The sequence below is a fragment of the Cervus elaphus genome, chromosome 1 (genome assembly GCF_910594005.1).
Source record: "Cervus elaphus chromosome 1, mCerEla1.1, whole genome shotgun sequence".
In the NCBI taxonomy this organism is placed as follows: Eukaryota; Metazoa; Chordata; class Mammalia; order Artiodactyla; family Cervidae; genus Cervus; species Cervus elaphus.
In genome coordinates this window covers 62,058,450-62,079,795 of record NC_057815.1, presented here as the reverse complement: position 1 = coordinate 62,079,795, position 21,346 = coordinate 62,058,450, and the positions used below count along the sequence as shown (strand labels likewise).

The 21,346-nt window shown below is 36.9% G+C and overlaps 2 protein-coding genes and 1 pseudogene across 2 annotated transcripts; 1 reads left to right on the top strand and 2 right to left on the bottom strand.

The window, feature by feature from the left end:
- Positions 1–2,934: 2,934 nt before the first annotated feature.
- Positions 2,935–13,937, bottom strand: LOC122696305 (cytochrome c oxidase subunit NDUFA4-like). The gene is made up of 2 exons (XM_043906162.1): positions 13,597–13,937; positions 2,935–2,945 (listed from the first exon to the last, which is right to left on the bottom strand). Exon 1 carries the CDS (start codon positions 13,935–13,937, stop codon positions 13,704–13,706), a length of 234 nt encoding a protein of 77 aa, XP_043762097.1. The 3' UTR covers positions 2,935–2,945; positions 13,597–13,703.
- Positions 5,004–5,942, bottom strand: LOC122701958 (olfactory receptor 52E8). Its single transcript, XM_043915452.1, has one exon. The coding sequence runs from the start codon at positions 5,934–5,936 to the stop codon at positions 5,004–5,006; it is 933 nt and encodes a 310-aa protein (XP_043771387.1). The 5' UTR covers positions 5,937–5,942.
- An 827-nt stretch (positions 13,938–14,764) lies between the features above and the next one.
- On the top strand, positions 14,765–15,703 carry LOC122696258 (annotated as a pseudogene).
- Positions 15,704–21,346: the final 5,643 nt, after the last annotated feature.

Here is a 21,346-nt window from a genome sequence, read left to right as displayed (position 1 = left end):
ATATTCTCTTATTATTGCGCCACTTTTTTTCTAGGAAATATCTTTGCCTTGATCTAGAAGTCAAGTAGCCACTGAACACTTATTTAAAATTAAGAATCTGTAGACTTCTCGGTGGTCCAGTGGTTGACTCCATGCTTCCACTGTAAGGGGTATGGGTTCCATGCCTGGTTAGGGAACTAAGATCCCTCATGCCATATGGCCAAAAAAAAGATTAAGTATGTGGTCAGATAGATTTAATCTGTAAATCTTTTCCCCTTGAGGCCTATAGTCTGGTTGCATAGACAATACTAACCATGGGATATTGTTGTTTAGTTGCTAAATTGTGTCTGACTCTTTTACAACCCCATGGATTGTAACCTGTCTGGCTTCTCTGTCCCTGAGATTTTCCAGGCAAAAATACTGGAGTGTGTTTCTATTTCCTTCTCCAGGGGATCCTCCCTACCCAGGGATTGAAATCTTTGTCTCCTGCAGTGCAGGCAGATTCTTTCTCCCTGAACTACCAGGGAAGCCCCACTAACAACTTATAAATGTGCAAATAATTAAGCTGTATAGTGTTAAATTTAGAGCTACAGAAACTGAGAAAACTTGTACATTTTCTTGCTTTCTAACCTAATTTCCTTTAGAAAGGGCTTGGAAGTTGGCACAATAAAAACCACAAAGGAAAATATTACTTGTGGATTACATTACTTGTGTAATGTGGACATCACAGAAGCTTATGCACTGTGTCTAGCCTGGATAAGTATAGAATTATGTAGCTGACTTTTTCAGAGAAAGAAAAAAGCAGTTAACAGTTGTCATTGGCTCACTGGACTGGCACTAATATCTTGACCAAGACAATACCCACTTAACATAAACAACTTTTCAAGATATGAACATCAAACAAAGACACTCTGTGTTTGTGATCATGGAGTGGATTGGGGTGCAAAGGATAGCTTCCTGAGATAATGCCAAATAGTTTTCTAAAGTGATTTTACCAATTTACCATCTCACCAGCAATGTTTGAGGATTCTAGTTGCACATATTTGGTACTTTGGTGGTTTAGTCGCTAAGCCATGTCCAACTCTTGTGATTCTTTCACTTTATCCATTATGGTCAGTATATAGTGGAATTGCTTAGTGATTTTATATGTATTCCCCTTGTGACTAAGAAAACAGTGCATCTTTTCATGCTCACTAGAAATTTGGACATCTTCCTGTGCAAAAGCCCCATATAAACCCTTTGCTAAATTTTCTGGTTGGTAAGTGTTCCATTTTCTTATCAATTCATAAGCATCATATATATATTCTTTAATATGAGGCATTTGGTTTGTCTATTCTCCCTGTTATTTATTTGATAAAATATATATATTTGATATGTTTTATTTGATAAAAGAAGTTCTTAACTTTAATATACACTGACTATATATTTCCCATATTGTTAGCACATATATGTGTATGTATTGTGTCTTTATAATCCGTTCTTATTGGAAAGTTATTTGTCCAGAAGTTGTATGGTTTGCCCTTTCAAGTTTGCATATACAATTCATTTGGGAAGGATTTTTTGTATAATGTGAGATAAACATCAAAATTCACTGTTCCTTCCTGTGATTCTCCGATTTATCCAAAATCTTTTATTGAAAATATCACCTTTTGCTACAATGTTATCTCTCCTATAATTCGTGCAAACATGTATCTGTGGGTCTGTTTCTTAACTCTCTATTCAGTTTCATTGGACTGGTTTTGGACTGGTTTTTCTATACTTGCACCAAAACAATACTCTCCAGATTACTATGCTTTATTGTAGGTCTTCTCTACTATAGCTTTAGAACAGGTCTTGTTGTCTGTCTGTAGACTTCCAATATAGTTCTTCAGAAAGAAAATTGGCTATTCTTGGACACTTTTCATGAATATGATACTATTCAAGATAGTGTAGATTATGCTGAGATAATACCCACTCCCTCCCAAATTTCAGTGTATTAAGAAATAAAATGTTTAATTCTTATTCCTACTACATGACTAATACAGGCTTGGGAGTGGGGAGGGACTCTATTGTAGTCACTCAGGGAGTTATTCTGACAAAGGTCAGAAATTTATGACATGACATCTGAACCAAAGCCTTCAGTGAACACAAGAGGTGGGAGACAGAAAATGAAAAAGTACATAATTAGTCTTAAATATTTCATTAAGAGTAGGCAAATGTCAGTTCTACAAATATTTTGCCATAGCAAGTCCCATGGCCAAGTCTAACTGAAAGAAGTTTTACACACATAAACCCCACCATGTTTCTGGAAGAAAAAGAAAAAATGTTGGTAAACATTTGGAAATGTTGGTAAACACCAGGAATGCCTAACTTAAATGTGTCAAAAAATATTTTTTAATTTTCATCCTCTGACTACTGAAAAACAAATTGGCTAGCTATATGTTCTTCCTCAAAAGTCTTCAAGAGTTTTGTTTTTTTTTTCTTACTGTGATTATTTTTCCAAAGGCCCAATTTGCTGTAGATAATGTGCTAAAAATTTTTTGTATTTACTTATATCTGAATATGATAGTATTATTTTTGCTTGTTAATGTAAGCTCCTCTGATGTTTATTTGGATGACTAAAACTTTCTTGCCTGTCTAGAGTCAGAAGGTTCTGAATATATAGGCTAGCTTGACTCAATTTATCTGATATCTGTTTATTAATTTGCCTGAGTATGTTCTTTTGGTTTATTAAATTTTCTAAATACAAAAGATTTAGTAGTTGCTATGGAGTTTTTTTAGCAAGTATGACATATGCATACCTATGTTGTCCGGTTTACATTTTTGCTAAAATTAGCTTTAAGATTTAGAAGACAATATCTATTTTTTTAATTTCTCTATGATGGTTTCTGGTCATGCAGTAAAATGTCCATGCTCATAAGCTGATGAAGAATCAGAAGTAAAAATTTCTGAAGTAACTGAAGTAAAAGAGATAACTCTGGAAGACCCTCTTGAATGCAATTTCAAATGACACCTCCTTTAAGGACTAAGCAATAATTTTTTGCATGATTATTCTAGAAAGTGAAAAAAGCCAAATGTATTTCTGGTGTTGCTTGGTATTCTTCAATATATTGGAGCAATATTTGTAATATTTATTGGATACTATTGCAAATTTTCTAAAAGGCTCCTCCCAAAATAAAGTAATATACAATCCTATAACAGAATGTTCTTGGCCTTAATAGCCTAACTTTCCTACCATGGGATTCTCAGGACATAAGACTCTTCCTTTCAAAAAAAAAAAAAAAAAAAAGACTCTCCCTTTCCATCTGTGTATCATCAAATAGCCACATACAACTTAGCGTGTGTTGAAGTTCATAAATATTTATTTCAGTTCAGTCGCTCAGTCATGTCCAACTCTTTGCGACCCCATGAACCGCAGCACGCCAGACCTCCCTGTCCATCACCAATGCCTGGAGTTTACCCAAAATCATGTCCATTGAGTCAGTGATGCCATCCAATCATCTCATCCTCTGTCATCCCTTTCTCCTCCTGCCCTCAATCTTTCCCAACATCGGGGTCTTTTCAAATGAGTCAGCTCTTCACATCAGGTGGCCAAAATATTGGAGTTTCAGCTTCAGCATCAGTCCCTCCAATGGACACCCAGGACTGATCTCCTTTAGGATGGACTGGTTGGATCTCCTTGCAGTCCAAGGGACTCTTGAGAGTCTTCTCCAACACCTCAGTTCAAAAGCATCAATTCTTTGGTGCTCAGCTTTCTTTATAGTCCAACTCTCACATCCATACATGACTACTGGAAAAACCATAGCCTTGACTAGACAGACCTTTGTTGACAAAGTAACATCTCTGCTTTTTAATATGATGTCTAGGTTGGTCATAACTTTCCTTTAAAGGAGTAAATCTCTTTTAATTTCATGGTACTGAATGTATTTTTCATAATTATGCACTGTTATTCTTTATGTGGGAGAAAATGATGGCAGCCCACTCTGGTACTCTTGCCTGGAAAATCCCATGGATGGAGGAGCCTGGTGGGCTGCAGTTCATGGGGTTGCTAAGAGTTGGACACGACTGAGCGACTTCACTTTCACTTTTCACTTTCATGCATTGGAGAAGGAAATGGCAACCCACTCCAGTGTTCTTGCCTGGAGAATCCCAGGGAGAGGGGAGCCTGGTGGGCTGCCGTCTATGGGGTCGCACAGAGTCGGACACGACTGAAGTGACTTAGCAGCAGCAGCAGCAGCAGCATTCTTTATGTACCATTCTTCTTCCTCTTCTTCTTCTTCTTATACGTTGCCCCAAGACTTGCAGAATCTTAGCTCCCAAACCAGGGATCAAACCCATGCCCTTGGCAGTGAAAACACAGACTTCTAACCACTGGACCACCAGGGAATTCCCTATTTCATTTCTAATGCATGGTTTCTCCTGTTTCTCTACAGTGAATATCATGATCATAATTTGTTATGGAGAATTTTATTACCCATCATTTACTCATATAAAAATGCAAATTTTAAAAGTAACCACATCATAGAACTCACATAAGAAATATATGTGTTAATATAAGTAAATTTTCTAGAGGAATAAACACCAATGATTCTAAATAATATCATTGTTATTATTTCTAAAATCCTGCTACTGATTTTGTTCTATTGCTTTTACATTTCGTCTGGTGATCCAGAAACTACTATAATTTTAAAGCTACCTGCCTTAGCAATCTACCTTCCACTAACAACTGAATTTTCAGATGAATTTTCAACTATTCATTTGAAAACTTGTAAATAGAGTAACTATTTCACAGGACTATCTTGACCAAACAATCTAACTATAAACAGTTTTCAAAAGATACAGTCCTTACTGATGATTATATTATCATCAATAAACTCATTATTATTCTTAAACTAAAAGAATTATGGACAAAGGAATGTCATTACTGTCAATAATCACTGTTAAGTCTCCCTGCCCTCTATCTTTTTAGACAATAACCCCCTTCTAATAAGCATATGGAGAAAATATGAACTGTTGAACATTCTAAGGCTACTGATGGTTAACCATTAAAAAAAAAAATTCCTCAAAACTCGTTCCCTAATTTGCTTAGTCCTGATTCCATAGATTACAGGATTGAGGGCTGGTGGAACAATCACATACAGATTGGCTAAGAGGATATGGATAAACTGAGGAATGTTGTGGCCAAAACGGTGTGTTAAGAAAGAAAAAAATGCTGGTGTGAAAAAGGTTAAGATAACACCAATGTGAGAGCCACAGGTATTGAGAGCTTTGAACCGGGCTTCCCAGGAAGGCAGGTGGAAGACAGCATAGAGGATCCTGACATAGGAAAGAATGATAAGAAGTACATCCAATAATAAGATAGCCATATCCCCAAGACCAAACAATATGTTGACTTTGATGCTAGCACAGGCCAGACGGGCAATGCCCATGTGCTCACAGTAGGTATGAGGAATGATATGGTGCCCACAGAAGGGTAGTCTCAGGAGTAGAAATATCAGTGGAGCCACCATGTACAGGCTCCGCAGAATAGCAATGCCTGCAATAACGCCAATGATTTTGCTGGTGAGAATCATGGTGTACTGAAGGGGTTTACAAATGGCGACGTACCTGTCAAAGGCCATGGCCACCAACACAATGCTCTCCATGGCAGTGAAGAAGTGGATAAAGAACATCTGGGAAAGGCAGCTTCCAAAGGATATATCTTTGAGGCTGAACCAGAAGATGCCCAGCATTTTGGGAATGGTGGCTGTGGACAAACCCAGGTCAACAGAGTCCAATATGGCCAGGAAGTAGTACATGGGCTGGTGGAGACTATGCTCGGTCTGGATCACAAATAGGATAGCAGCGTTCCCCAGGAGTGCAATAAGATAAACAAAGAAAAAGGGGAATCCAATCCAGATGTGCATGTCTTCTAGGCCAGGGATGCCCAACAAAAGGAATGAAGAAGGATGGAACTGGGTGTTATTAGGCATAGACATTTTTTCTGCCACAATTATTCTGCCACATCGTTTCTGCCACAATTTTTCTGTTGTCCATATCAGAAACAATTGTTGGCTTCCAGTCAGTGATCCCTCCTCCATGTCTCCATTTTTTCACACTCCTGTTAAGATGCAAAAGAACATTTTAATCTTCCTTTGTTTCTGTTAAAAATATAAGATAAATAATTTTTGTCAGCAATACTGATTACATAGTTCAAAATTGCCAGCAGACTGAATGTTCTCATCATGAAAAATAAAAGTCTATGTGATGTGACGGGAGCGATAACTTAAGCTATGGCAGTAGTCATATTGTGATATACAAATGTATCAAATCAACACTTTGTATACCTTGAACGTAACGCAATGCTATGTATCAATTATATCAAAATTTTTTAAAAAGGAATAAGGTTAAACACACTCCCACTCATTTTTTGCTAGCATCTCTTGAGCAACATGTGGCACCAGGAATATAAATTGCCTTACTTTATTACCGCTTTCCCTAAAAAAAAAAAAAAAAAAAAAAACTGATATAAACAAGAGAGGGCAGACTAACATCCTCTGCACTGTGAAAATTAAAAATCTGCAGTATAGCCAGAAATAAGTGGAAAGAATAAAATTCCAGAGTCTCTGTATGTGTTAGTGTTCCATATATTTTTTGCTTAGGATGTATGGTGATTTCTTTGGTGTTTGTAATTTCAACTATTACCCTATTAGGGAATCTAAAAACCCCTCAAAATATAATGTGCATAATCCTGTGTGTATGTTTATGTATTTTTGTGGTGTTTGTGAATAATAGATGGTCTGGTTTTTTAGGGCAGAAGAAATAATTTATTTTTATTTACACATATGAATAAAAAATTGTACCACATAAAAATTAATTTAAAAACTTCATAAATAGATGAACTGTTGAAGAAGAAAGAGGGCAAGAAATTTCTATGTCCTATTTTAGCAAATAAACAACTCAAGTTCTCATCATAATTTTTTTTTTAAAAGTACCCATCAAATTTGGAAAATGGATAATATCAAAGAGAGGGAAATACTTGACAGAGTATTTTCTTAGTTATGATGAAACATGAATTGAGAGATCATTCTAATCTAAATAAGCCTATCATTTAGAGAGTTCATAACTCAACACATTCAGTAAAGACACGGTCCAGATACAGCCCAGCTGAAGGAGCAGAGATTAAATATTCTGGACTAGGCAACTTTCAAATATATTTCTGCCTTGTAACCATGGGGAGAGGGCAGAGCATTTTAGATACCCTAAATCTTACTTCCTCATAGGATTCTATCCTGGCGGTCATGTCTTTATGGATACCTTCCTTATACTGACATTGAAAAGAATTATCAAGTGATTTTGTTTCATAGCACTCATCCAGAATACATGGGAATTCTGAACTTAGTTATAATAAACAAATATTTGAAGCAAAAGGGGAAGATTTTGTTGGAAAAACTAGTTGCATAGAAAATGTGAAAGTTTGATGTGTGCAATTGTATGGAAAGTTTTGATTCAAATTTAGGATTATTCGAATATTGAGGGAAGTCAAAGTTGAGAAGCATCCATCAGAGATAAATGCACAAGAAGGTAAACACATCTGTTGACTTTGACCCATGTCAAGATTTGTTGTGTCCTTTAAAGCCTATGAAGACTAGCAAAAATGAGAGATAATTTGATACTTTGGGAAATTCTCTCAGGAAATATATATATTTTTATATGTTATGTTATATAATATATCTGTGAGGTAAAATTGGACTGCTAGGGCTGAGGAGAAGACAGTTGAAGTTCTCAATTTTGTAATGTTGAACTTTCAGAGATAGCTTTCTGTCTTTCATTAGTGAGAATATATAAGGTAAGTGGAGAGGTGCATCTGTGCCAGTCGTGTCCAATTCTTTATGACCCCATGGACTGTAGCCCGCCAGACTGCTCTGTCCATGGGATTTTCCAGCCAAGAACACTGGAGTGGGTTGCCATTTCCTTCTCCAGGAGGTATTCCTGACCCAGGGATCAAACCCACGTCTCCTGAATCTCCTGACTTGGCAGGTGGATTCTATACCACTGGGCCACCTGGGAAGCCCAAGTGGAGACGTACTCTCTCAATTTAACCCATCAAGTTCTTAACAGGTCCTCTGTGTACCAACCTAGATTAGGGAATTTGAATACAAGTTTGAATAAAATTGGCCACATACCTTCAGTAAGACCACTGAGCAGTAAGGGAGACAAAACTCCAAAGATGAAATTTGGAAATTGTATTGTTAGTTCAATTTAGAAGTATTCACAGAATGCTTTGGTGTAGAAATGGGTCAGAAGAATTCCATGGAGGTGGTTAAGCTTAGGCTAAGATTCACAGAACTGTTATTCAGCCAAAGAACAAAATGTGTTTTATTTTAAATGGAGTGAAGAGTAAGAATAAAGTGAAAATGAAAGCACAGTGGACAGAATAAACATAAAAAAGGAATAACTGATTCTCTCAATGAACTTATCCAGAAATCCAGTAGATTAATGACCAAATTCTTAATCATCTGATGTCTTAGTCTATCTTAAGGGCACCACACAGCAAAACTTTAGAAAATAAATACAGTTATATCCCAAGAAAACCAATTATTCCACTTATTTCTGTGAATTTTCTAAATGGACTTGAAAATGGATGCTTACCTCCTCTCAAAGTCAACATCATTTCCAGTCTGTAAACACTTAACAAATCAACAAATCATTTAATCATTTTAACATGTATACTGGCCTGTTATTTCAATATATATTCATATATATTTCAATTTCTCTGGGTTCAGAATTAAGACTGGTCCCAATCCCTCATTTACCTTCTAACTTTAAAGTTCTACATGAGAGTATATTTAGCTCTCCAGCAGCCATCTCTTTGACATGATATCTACTTACTCTGCCCTATTCCACCAACCACCAGCAGACCCCAACCATCCACATTCCCATTTCCCGGAACTGATGAGCACAAGGAGCATGTATACCTTCTTCTTGTCCTGGCCTAATTTTGTAACCTTTCTCAGATGCTTTATCAACCTAGCCCTAAGTCTTATTTTCATTAAATCTGTTCTCCAGAGCTATGCTTCAAGATTCATTTATTAACAAATTCATGAATTCAAAAGCAGTTCTAGAAAATAGAGAAAACTAGTCCTTGTCCTCTTGCTATTCACACACATACAATTGCAAACTAGATCAGAAACAATAGCTAAATCAATGCAGGCTATATTGGTGCATCTCCTTCCACATTTTCCATATGAGATGTTGCACAATCATAGGTATAAGAACATGTAGGTAAACGTGTAGCCTCAGGAGGTTGTGAGTGTGCATTCTCATTTCATCTTGTTTTTTTTTTACCTTCACTTTTCTTCCAACTCTTCATACTATTTTGGCATAAGCGCTTTCCTCATTTGTCTTGGTATTTTCACAGCCTAACCATTATATAACTTACCTTGGTCTCTAACATCCCGTGGCATACCATTTATTATGCTAAGTGGGAGGTATTTATACTTTTCTTAAAACCCACATCCCCTGGGATGAGTCCCAATAGTATCTTAGGGGATTTGATGCAGTTAATAGGCTCCAAAGAATTCTTTGTTATTACTATTATTGAAATACACTTGACATACAATATTATCTTAATGTCAGGTATCCTACACTACATTATGATATAATCGCTGCAATAAGTCTAGTAAACATCTGTCCCCATACAAAGTTGCTCCAATATTATTGACCATATTATTTATGCTGTATATTGCATAAGGCTTATTTTATAACAGGGATTTGTACTTAATCTCCTCCACGTGTTTCAACACTTGCAATATTTTTCCCTTCTGGTAACTAATCTAATAGTTTAATCTAAACTAAACTAGTACAAATAATTGTTATTTGTATCTATGAGTCTGCTTTCATTTTGCTTGGTTTTGTTTTTAGATTCCACATACAAGTGAGATGATACTGTTTTTGTCATTCTTTATCTGACTTATTTTACTTAGTATAATGAACCCTAGATACATCCATGTTGTCACAAATGAAAAGACTTCAATTTTTTATGGCTCAGTATCATTCCATTGTATACATATACCATATCTTCTTTACCATTCATCTATCCATAGGCACTTAGATGGCTTCAAAATCTTGGCTATCATAAATATGTTGGAATGAAAGTCCAATTCTGTTCAGTTTGGTTGCTCAGTTGTGTCCAACTCTTTGCAACCCATGGACTGCAGCACACTAGGCTTCCCTATCCATCACCAACTCCTGGAGATTACTTAAACTCATGTCCATCAAGTTGGTGATGCCATCCAACCATCTCATCCTTTGTTGTCCCTTTCTCCTCCCATCTTCAGTCTTTCCCAGCATCAGGGTCTTTTCAAATGAGTCAGTTCTTCCCATCAGGTGGCCGATGTATTTGAGTTTCAGCTTCAGCATCAGTCCTTCCAATGAATATTCAGAGCTGAGTTCCTTTAGGATGAACTGGTTGGATCTCCTTGCTGTCCAAGGGACTCTCAAGAGTCTTCTCCAGCACCACAGTTCAAAAGCATCAATTCTTCGGTGTTCAGCTTTCTTTATAGTCCAACTCTCACGTTCATACATGACCACTGGAAAAACCATAGCCTTAACTAGATGGACCTTTGTTGGCAAAGTAACGTCTCTGCTTTTCAATATGCTGTCTAGGCTGGTCATAAGTTTCCTTCCAAGGAGTAAGTGTCTTTTAATTTCATTGCTGCAATCACCATCTGCAGTGATTTTGGAGCCCAGAAAAATCAAGTCAACCATTGTTTCCAATGTTTCCCCATCTATCTGCCATGAAATAATGGGACTGGATGCCATGATCTTAGTTTTCTGAATGTTGAGCTTTAAGCCAAATTTTTCACTCTCCTCTTTCACTTTCATCAAGAGGCTCTTTAGTTCTTCTTCACTTTCTGCCATTGCCACTAAATTGCATACTTTAAATGGTTGAAGTGAAGTGAAGTGAAAGTCTCTCAGTCGTGTCTGACTTTTTGTGACCCCATGGACTGTAGCCCACCAGGACTGATGTTGAAGCTGGAACTCCAATACTTTGGCCACCTCATGGGAAGAGTTGACTCATTGGAAAAGACCCTAATGCTGGGAAGGATTGGTGGCAGGAGGAGAAGGGGACGATAGAGGATGAGATGGCTGGATGGCATCACCGACTTGATGGACATGGGTTTGGGTAGACTCCGGGAGTTGGTGATGTACAGGGAGCCTGGCATGCTGCGATTCATGGGGTCTCAAAGAGTTGGACACAACTGAGCGACTGAACTGAACTGAACTGAACTGGACTATACAATCCATGGAATTCTCCAGGACAGAATACTGGAGTGGCAGCCTTTCCCTTCTCCAGGGGATCTTCCCAACCCAGGGATCGAACCCAGGGTCTCCCATATTACGGACAGATTCTTTACCAGCTGAGCCACAAGGGAAGCCCAAGAACACTGGAGTGAGTAGCCTATCCCTTCTCCAGCAAATCTTCCTGACCCAGGAATTGAACTGGGGTGGCTAAAATGGTCAATTCCTATGTTATGTGTATTTTACTACAATTTAAAAAAAGAATTTCTGGTTATAGAGATGCCCAAAAGAGTCCAGAGAATTAGTCCCAGCATTTTATGACCTAAAAGAGTAAAGGATAAGAAATAAGGAAGGAAAAAAGATTAAATATGATCGATCACTAATACTATGTAAAACAGCAAGAATTGACAGTTGACCAAATAACAAGCAGCAAGGTCCCTAAGATTTCCCTAGAGCTTCTCTTCAGCTACAGCAATGACCAAAGGGAATTCCTATTCGTTTTAATTCCAATGCCTCAGACGGCCTGGCATCTAGAGATGACATTGCAAATCCTCCTCAACACACAGGCACAAAAACATTTGTTAGCCACTCCTGGGATGTATCAAGGCTCTGATCTAAAAAAAAATGTTAATAACTGAATTTTCAGTTGCTACACGATCCCCTTCAACAGACGACAGAGTACCTGGTAAGTGCCAGTGATAGATCTGAATAATGCGGGTCTAAGATTGGGATTCAGATTCACAGAAATCAAGTTAAGACGTTGAGTATTGGGGTAAGGAATAAAATGGCACATATCGGTGGTCTGGGGAGAGATACCAGGAGGACTAACATGGGAAGAAGTTGGAGAGAAAGTACCTGCTGGACACCTATAATATTTCAGGCTTATATACCCTCATTTATCCCACTCAATAATAATATGAGGTACATATGACTGTGCTTATTTCTAAATAAAATTAAAATACAGAACATAGTGCAACTTACCTAAGGTCACAAGGCCAGTAAGAACAGACTCAGGACTATTTCATGCCACAAGACAAGTAATACTAAATATTATATGCTTTTGCTTCTTTTTCCTACACATACTACCATGATAATGAGTGAAACACAAAGTGGAAAAAAAAGCTGAGTGGGCAAATAAGACTAGAATGATGAACTTGAATCCCCTTAAACTTAGTGACTCCCTACATACCAAAATGTAAAACAAAAAAGCCTACAATATGATCAGTTGTTGATTTTTTTCTCCTGCTTTATATTTCAAAGGGATTAAACTGAATTCAAACTTGATTATTTGGAGACCTGAATTAACGTTTTGCTGGCATAGCCCAATATGAAGTATGAAGTGGAAAGCATAATTACAGCAATAGTAAAAAAAAAAAAAAAAAATATCTTTGGAACTAAACGAACAGATGTGAGTAAAGAATTTGGCTTTGCCCAGAGAAAGGTCTGGCCTTTGCTCTTGGCTTCCATGAAGTAATCTGTGTCATATCTGATAGGAGTGTCTTTATTTAAGGTGAGGGCTGGCCAAACCAGACCTGAGTGTGGGGGTTGACCATGCCATAAAGACCAACAATATAACAGAATTGGAGATTTTGGTCATGTGGCATCAGTCAGTGGGTGTCCAACCATGTGTGTAAAAAATCTATCAAGTATATATAAAGAAACCACAATATAAAATCCAAACAAAAGATCAAGCGAGCTTTCATGGTTGGCACTCTGGCTCAATGCACATTGCCGCATATCAATTCCAGGAGGGTAATTCATCCTGACTTTATGTGAAAGGACAATGGATGTTTCATTTTTGGAAACCTCACCCTCTTCCCTAAGCATTTCTTCCTTTATTTGGTTTTAATCTTTCTCCAGAATAAACTCTAACCATGATTATCATAGCTTTCAATAAGTTTTATGAGTCCTTCTAGTAAACTATTGAACCTGGGTATAATTTGGGAAAACCCATATACTTGAAGTTTGTGTCAATAGGAAGGACAGTCTTAGGAACTGTGCCTTAACTTTGCAGTTTAGCTATTGCAGATCTGATGTCACATTTCTCTCAACAGTTAAAGAAGTCGACAAGTTCTTAATAATGAACTTCTTTCTGAGAGGAAACTTCATGGATTATCATGTCCCTCTTGATGATGTATCTTAAATTCTTACTTGGGGATATCTGAAATTTAGATATCTGGACCCCAAGTATTGTGTGGATCTGCTTTTAGATTCTCAATTCTGTTCCATTGTCTCTTTTTCTACTTTTTTACTTTGCCAGTAACACTGTGATATATCATAGCTTTATGGAAAAAAATTTTTTTTTAAGTTTCAGACTATTTATTCATCAGTGTAAACCCCAACACAATAACCAACATGATTCCATGCACTTAGAGGGGAAATATTTCCTGGTTAGGTGGAAAATTGTGCGGATGGCTTCTGAAAGACCTTCATTCTAAGCAGCTTTAAGTGAAATATTTCATTTAGAAGTCTGGACCTTCTTTCTTCAGTTTGCTGTAATCTACATTCACAGAGTAGAACTTGTACTGATCATTAGGACCTAGCTTGTTCCAGGGTTCTGGGTTATTCTTTCTGTCCCAACTGACATCAGGATTGAACAATGCCAGGCACGTGACATACAGTGCTGCTCCAATAAATATGAAGAGGGGGATCAAGCTAGGATGCTTCTTGGCCTGACCGATGATCTGGCGGAACATGGCTGGGACAGAGACCTCAAGCCCCAACCAAGAGAAAAACTAAGCCGCAAGGCCGGAGATTAAGCACTCACCGCACCTGGGAGGAATGTATCTGATAGTGTAAATATTTCAGATTTATTCTTCTTTGACATATTTTTGACTGATCCAACTCCTTTTATTCTCCCTCATCTCTTATTTTTCTTTCTACCCCCTTTCACTACCTCTACTGACAAGTTTGCAAATATAGGTTTGCAATGTCACAAAACCTAGTTCCAAACTAATTTCAAATCTTGATTCTGATGATTATTAGCTCTGTAAGCAATGGTATAAGTTAACCAACATCTCAAAACCTTTTACTTTCATAAATCAAAGACCAGCAAAACTTATGCCATAAAATTGTGGGGAGGACTGAATGAGATAATATAAGCACATAACAGTAAGAATAATCTCTGAAGAATAGTAGGTATCCAATTCAAGATGGATGTTATTATTGTGGTTATTGCTATTATTATCAATTTTATTATTGCTTAATAGTATTACTTCTTGGAGAAGAGGAGAGTTAGTGCATTTATCTACTCTGAACCCATAATTTTAAGAGAAAGTGGTGTTAAATTCTATTTGACACCTCAACTCTCATGCTTATGGTACAGGTGAGCAGAGTCACTAGGATTATGTATGGAGAACTGAAAAAGAAAAAAAATAATCAAAGACATTTAGAGAAACTTATTCCTAATACCAAACCTTTGTTTGAGAATTTTTTATTTTTAATCTTTATAGATATCAGTTAACTGTGGATTGTCCAATGGTAATCATCAACAATTTTTAAAAGTCATGCCACCTGCAGAAGAATGTCTTCTCCCAATGTCACTGAGTCACATCCTTCTTCGTTCCTGTTGCTGGGGATTCCAGGGTTGGAAGTTGCACAGATTTGGCTTGGCTTTCCCTTCTGTGTCATGTATCTGATTGCTCTCATTGGGAATATTATTATTCTGCTTGTTATCTGGACAGATCGTAGCCTTCATCAACCCATGTTCTACTTTCTGGCCATGCTGTCAGTGATTGACCTGAGTCTTTCTACTGCTACCATACCCAAAACGCTGGGTATCTTCTGGTTCAGCCTTTAGGAGCTGTGCTTTGGGTGCTGTATTGCTCAAGTCTTTTTTATCCACTTTTTTACAGTCATGGAGAGCATTGTACTTCTTGCCATGGGTTTTGATCGCTATGTGGCTATTTGCATTCCCCTCAGGTACAGCATGATCCTCACCAATAGAGTTATTGGTGTGATTGGTATGGTGGTAGTTCTAAGAAGTTTATGCATGATTGCCCCCATCATTTTTCTCCTCCTGCGACTGCCTTACTGTGGACACAGAATCATTCCTCATACCTATTGTGAGCACATGGGAGTGGCGCGACTGGCTTGTGCCAGCATTAGTGCTAATGTCTACTATGGTCTTGGTAATATTTCTGTATTGTTTCTGGATGTGCTTCTTATCATTATCTCCTATGCTAGGATATTGAATACTGTCTTTCATCTCCCTTCCCAAGATGCCCGCCTAAAGGCTCTAAATACCTGTAGTTCTCATATCTGTGTTATCTTAGTCTTCTTTGGCCCAGCTCTCTTTTCCTTCCTTACTCATCGTTTTGGTCATAGCATCCCCCAGTATATCCATATCCTTCTGGCTAATCTCTATGTAGTTGTCCCCCCTGCCCTCAACCGAGTCATTTATGGAATCAGGACAAAGCAAATCCAGGAGCATGTACAGAGTATATTTGTTAAAAAAAGATGAATTAGAGGTAATTCATTCAACTTGTAAAGGTATAAAATCTACAAAGACTGACATTTGTGATTAAATTAATAAAGCAATGTGTTTCACCCAAATTGTGTGTGTGTGTGTGTGTGTGTATGCTTGAATTTAGTCACTTAGGCTCTTTAAGACCCCATAGACTGCAGCCCACCAGGCTCTTCTGTTCAAGGATCTCCCAGGCAAGAATACTGGAGTGAGTTGCCATTTCATCCTCCAGGGGATCTTTCTGATCCAGGGACTGTACTCTTGTCTCCTGCATCTGCTGCACTGCAGGTGGATTCTTAGCCACTGAGTCATCAGGGAAACCCCTTAAAGTTGAATAAGTACCATATAGACTATATGTAGACATAGAAAAGAAATATTGGTTGTAATTGTTGCAGGCATGTGTGTTTGTTCGTGTCTCAATGTATACTTACAATGATATTCACTGCTGACCCAGGCACAGAATATGCCATGCAAGAGTAAATCTCAAGGAGGAGAGATTTATTCACTGAAGAAATAGCTTTCTGTTAAAACTGTAAGGTGCTCTAGATCTCTTTCAGATAGTAATAAGATTTCTTTCATAAGGATATTCAATGAGATCACATGATGAGTAGGAAGTAAAATGCAAAGTTTTTATAAATGAGCTGGTGAGCCTTGAGGGAACTCAGGAAGGAAAAGAATACCTGCTGTTTTTGAGCCATCAGACTGCAGCCACTTCTCAGAGTGAGCCATGAAGAAATTCTGAATGTGAAAACACAGGTTACTGGTCCCAGATGACTAAGGTGCATACCAAAAGAATGATTTCAGTTAGCCTAGACTCTTGCACCTTCCCATACATAGAAAACCAGAAAAGCACTAAATTTCTTAACTTTAGATATCTGTTATTTTTTAAATTAACAAAATCTTTTGGTGATCAGACTACCTTTGTTTCAAAACTTCTGTATCTCCTGGCTCCCCTCCCCTGCTTGCCTCCTTGGATCAGTTCTATTAAGGTTACTTGAGATACTGCCTACTGGGCTTGAAGTCCTAAAAATTCCTGCCAAATCAAACATAACTCTGAACTTTTAAGTTGTGAATATATTCTAAGTCAACAGAACAAACGTATGGATACAAAGGGAAAAGAGGGGAGTAGGATAAATTGGGAGATTGGGGTTGACATATACGCACTATTGATACTATGCATAAAATAGATAACTAATGAAACCCTATTGTATAACACAGAGAACTCTACTCAATGCTCTGTTGTGACCTAGATGGAAAGGAAATCCATAAAAGGGGATATATGTAAATATGTAGCTGATTCACTTTGCTGCACAGCAGATAGTAACACAACATTGTAAAGCAACTATTCTCCCATAATTTTTTTTTAATTTTGAAAATAAAGTACTGTCTAAAAGTAAATAGTAAAATTTTTACCAAAGTATAATCAAGCAAATGATAAGAATTAGACTAATTTTTTCGAGCTTCAGTCAAATTTGAGCTTGGAGAATATTCTATTAACACTTAGGTCAGTCATCCTTTAAAAGTTTTATTTTAAATTATCATTCTTTCTTTTCTATTGACATTTTTGTAGTGTTTTCTTCCCCTTCCATGCTCTCAAGTTTCTGATTCTATGAAGTTCTTCATAAGCCTAACCTCCTTTAAACACTTTCATTCATGAAATGGTAAATTTAACACTATGTATTTTGTGACAAAGAAACGTTCTTCCTTCTGGAGTTTAAAAATGCTTTGAAATGAATGAAAATCATTATAAGACATATTTTTTAGCAATTGATAAAGCAATTTAATTAAAAACAGAGATAATAAAAGAATATGTTACTTCCCAGGTGGCAGAGTGGTAAAGAATCCACCTGCCAATGCAGGAGACGTGGGTTTGATCCCTGAGTCAGGAAGATCCCCTGGAGAAGGAAATGGCAACCCACTCCAGTATTCTTATCTGTAAAATTCCATGGACAGAGGAGCTTAGCAGGTTACAGTCCATGGTTTTGCAAAGAGCTGGACATGACTGAGCGACTGAAGATAGCAAAATGTTACTGAACAACTGAGTCATACTTTGAAAAGATTAAAAAGGTGTGTTTAGTGGCCTGAAGTTTATTCATTTAGAAATTGAAGTTTGTAAACTGGTGAGTAAAATGGTTATGTGGGAGTTTAGAAAGTCTTATGTCATATTAGCATTTAGGAAAGATAGGACGTAGACAATTAGTGAAGCACAAAGTGGATTTCTGATAATTTTATGACTCAAGGAGAACTGTAATTTGGACAGTTATAATGCAAATAAAGGGAAGATGTCAGGTATGAGACACGAGAGAGAGACATGGGGCACAATTTAGCCACATAGTAGCAAGAGAGAGCAAGGATTAATATTTATTTTGTTCATTGGTTTTTAACTAGATGACTTCAAGTGTTGAAATATACAAAAAGAAAAAAAAGAGAATTATTCATGAACTTCAAAACACAAATAAAGAAAGTGGACTATAAAAGACCTTAAAAATTTTGGAATGTGAAAAAGTAAATATGAGAGAAATATATAAAATGGATGAAGTAGGTATAAACAATGTATTCATGGTTTACAAACATGTCAATAGAAAAGAAGGAATGATAATTTAAAATAAAACTTTTAAAGGATGACTAACCTAAGTATCAATAGAATATTCTCCAAGCTCAAATTTGACTTTGAAAGTTATCATAGCAATCAATTCACCTAATTCTATGACATTTCTATCCTAGTGATTCTTATTAATTTAATATACAAAATCAACATTGAAAAATATATTACTAATGATTATATTTCAATCTCAGGAGAGTTAATATTGATGTGACAGTAGAAGAGAACAATAAAAAATAACTTACCCACAGATCTTCATAATCATATTCCAAGTCAAATTCCAAAAATATTGATAAATATTCTGTACCCCTGAAAGTAATGAGGGGCAAACACTTTATTTATTTACACATTTTATGACTGAGTTTTTGTCAAAAAAATTCTGCCTACATTTCTGTGTCAAGCTATATTTTGAGCATAAATACTCATTTCTGCTCTCCTTCAAAAACATGCTGAAATTAATGATAATCTAGAAACAAAATAATAAATATATAGCATTATTGGGAAATAAAACATATGTCATTAAGCAGAATAACATTTATGCTGTAGGAGTCCCAGAAGGAGAAATAGACCAAACACTTACTTGAAGAAATAATGGCTGAAGATTTTTTTCTAATCTGAGGAAGGAAACATATATCCAGGTCCAGGAACCCTATGGACTATAGTCCACCAGACTCCTCTGTCCATGAGATTCTCCAGGCAGTAATACTGGAGTGGATTGCCATGCCTTCCCCCAGGGTATCTTCCCAAACCAGGGATCAAACCTATGTCTCTTGCTTCTCCTGCATTGCAGGCAGATTCTTTACCTACTGAGCCCACCTGGGAAGCCCTCAAGAAGCATAGAGAATTACAGATAAGATGAACCTAAAGAGATTCACACCAAGACACAATTACAATGAAAATGTCAAAAGTTAAAGATAAAGAAAATCTTAGAAGCAAGAGAAAAACAACTTGTTAACACCCAAGGGAAACCCAATAAAACTTTCAGATTTTTCAGCAGAGGACGTGGGAGGATGTATTCAAAATGCTAAAAATAAAAAACTTTCAACCAAGAATACTCCAACTTATGTCCACCCAGAGAAACAAATATTTGGCAGCCATCCATGAAGAAAAATAATGTCTTTGAGGAAGCTTGGAATCCAGGTAGAGCTTATGATTAAGGAGGACTGTTATGGGAATGCAAACCAGCACACCAATGTCAGGCCTGATGTTGTGGTTCTGCATACTGTCTGATGTGTGACTGCATACTGTCCCCTCTCAGTTCACCTCTGAGTTCAACTCCAGTCCCACTTGTATGTAGTTCTATCACTAGCTACTGCTGCCAAGGGGCCCTGAAGAACCAAGCCTATCTGTTCCCCACGTGATAGATATGGCAGCTTCAGACCTAATCCTGACCCCCAAAGCCATTCCACTCTAGCACAGACTAGGGGCAATTCTTGCCAAATAGAGACCAGTCCAGTGACCCAATGAGAGCACTCTCAGAGAACCAGTGGAAACCACACCCCCTGGCAACCTGGTAACTATCCTGCCAATTGCAGACCTGACTATAGACCAGATAATAGCCATAAGGCCCAGTTCCATTTTTATCCAACAATGATCTCAGTGACAGTCCCATCAATCCAAGATCCCAGCAGGAGAATAACATTACCTGCTAAAATCAATCTAAATCTTGGAAGGCATGCTTGTTTCTTCAAATGTGCATACCAACTCAAGGCTAGATAGACCACAAGGAATCAGACAAACACCAGTGAAGGTAACTAATAAAGCTCCAATGACTGTTCCTAAAGAGATGGAGATACATGAACTGCTTGACAAATCATTCAGAATAATTATCTTAAAGAAGCTCAGTGTACTACAAAAGAAAATATACAACTACATGCAATCAGGAAAAAAATACATGAATAACATAAGAAGGCTAACAAATAAATACTATAAAATGAACTAAACAGCAATACTGGAACTGAAGAATATAATGACTGAACTGAAAACTTCAATGCAGACCTTTTAAAGTTTGGTTTATATATAAAATGGAATATTATTCAGCCTTAGAAAAGAAGGAAATCCCATCATTCCTACAACATGAAAGAAACAGGAAGTTATGCTAAGTGAAATAAACCAGTCACATAGACAAACATTGCATGATCTTGGTTTTATGTGGCACCTTTATTAAAAGAAGTCAAACTCATAGTAACGGGAGAGTAGAATGGCAATTACCACATGCTGGGGCTTAGAAGAAAAAAGATTATTTAAAAAATGAAAAGTAGTTACCAAGGATTGAAGGGAGTAGATCATCAGCAGTTATTGTTTAATGGATATAGTTTTTATTTTAACAAAGTGAAACAATATGAATGTATTTAGTACTACTGAAATATACTTAAAAATAGTTAAGATAGAAAATTTTGTGTTAAGTGTTTCTATCACAATAAAATATTAGAAAAAATGGGAAAGGGAGTAAACACAGAATCAAATAAAATAATTTGTTCATGTTATAATAGTATCACAAACTGATGCAGGAGACATACAGATCATATCTGCTTCATACAGACTCTTCATAAATGGCATGGTAAGGAAAATGGTTTCATAAAGAGGACTTTTGACCACCAAAACAGCATAGTGTTTTGAAGATTCATGACATAGAACTAAAGTTTAAAATGGTGATTAGGTATTGACTGAAAGTTTTGGCAACAATGTTGAGTATGCTTTACCAAATAAAGTCCATAATACACACCACAGAAATGAAAGTCATAGGGAGAAATTTTAACAGAAGATTTGACAAAGTCAGACTTGATTTGGGAAGGTAAATGTTGACACAATGGTGAGGATGGATAACATGAGAAAGTGATGGGGAAGACTGGAAGTACAGGTCTCATTAATCTAAAAGAGAAGCAGTGAAAAAGCAGGGACATATGAGATTGAACCAGAACCTTCTGGATCACAAACAACATTATCTTCTGTCATAATAACACAAAATTGTCTGAACTCAGAAGATAAAAAAAGAAAAACTGATTATCTAGCATATTCAATTTTCTGTCAGTCTTTTT

Bases quoted from the DNA above. Each gene is read 5' to 3' on its own strand.
- LOC122701958 (XM_043915452.1), bottom strand. From the start codon at position 5,936: ATGTCTATGCCTAATAACACCCAGTTCCATCCTTCTTCATTCCTTTTG.
- LOC122696305 (XM_043906162.1), bottom strand. From the start codon at position 13,937: ATGTTCCGCCAGATCATCGGTCAGGCCAAGAAGCATCCTAGCTTGATC.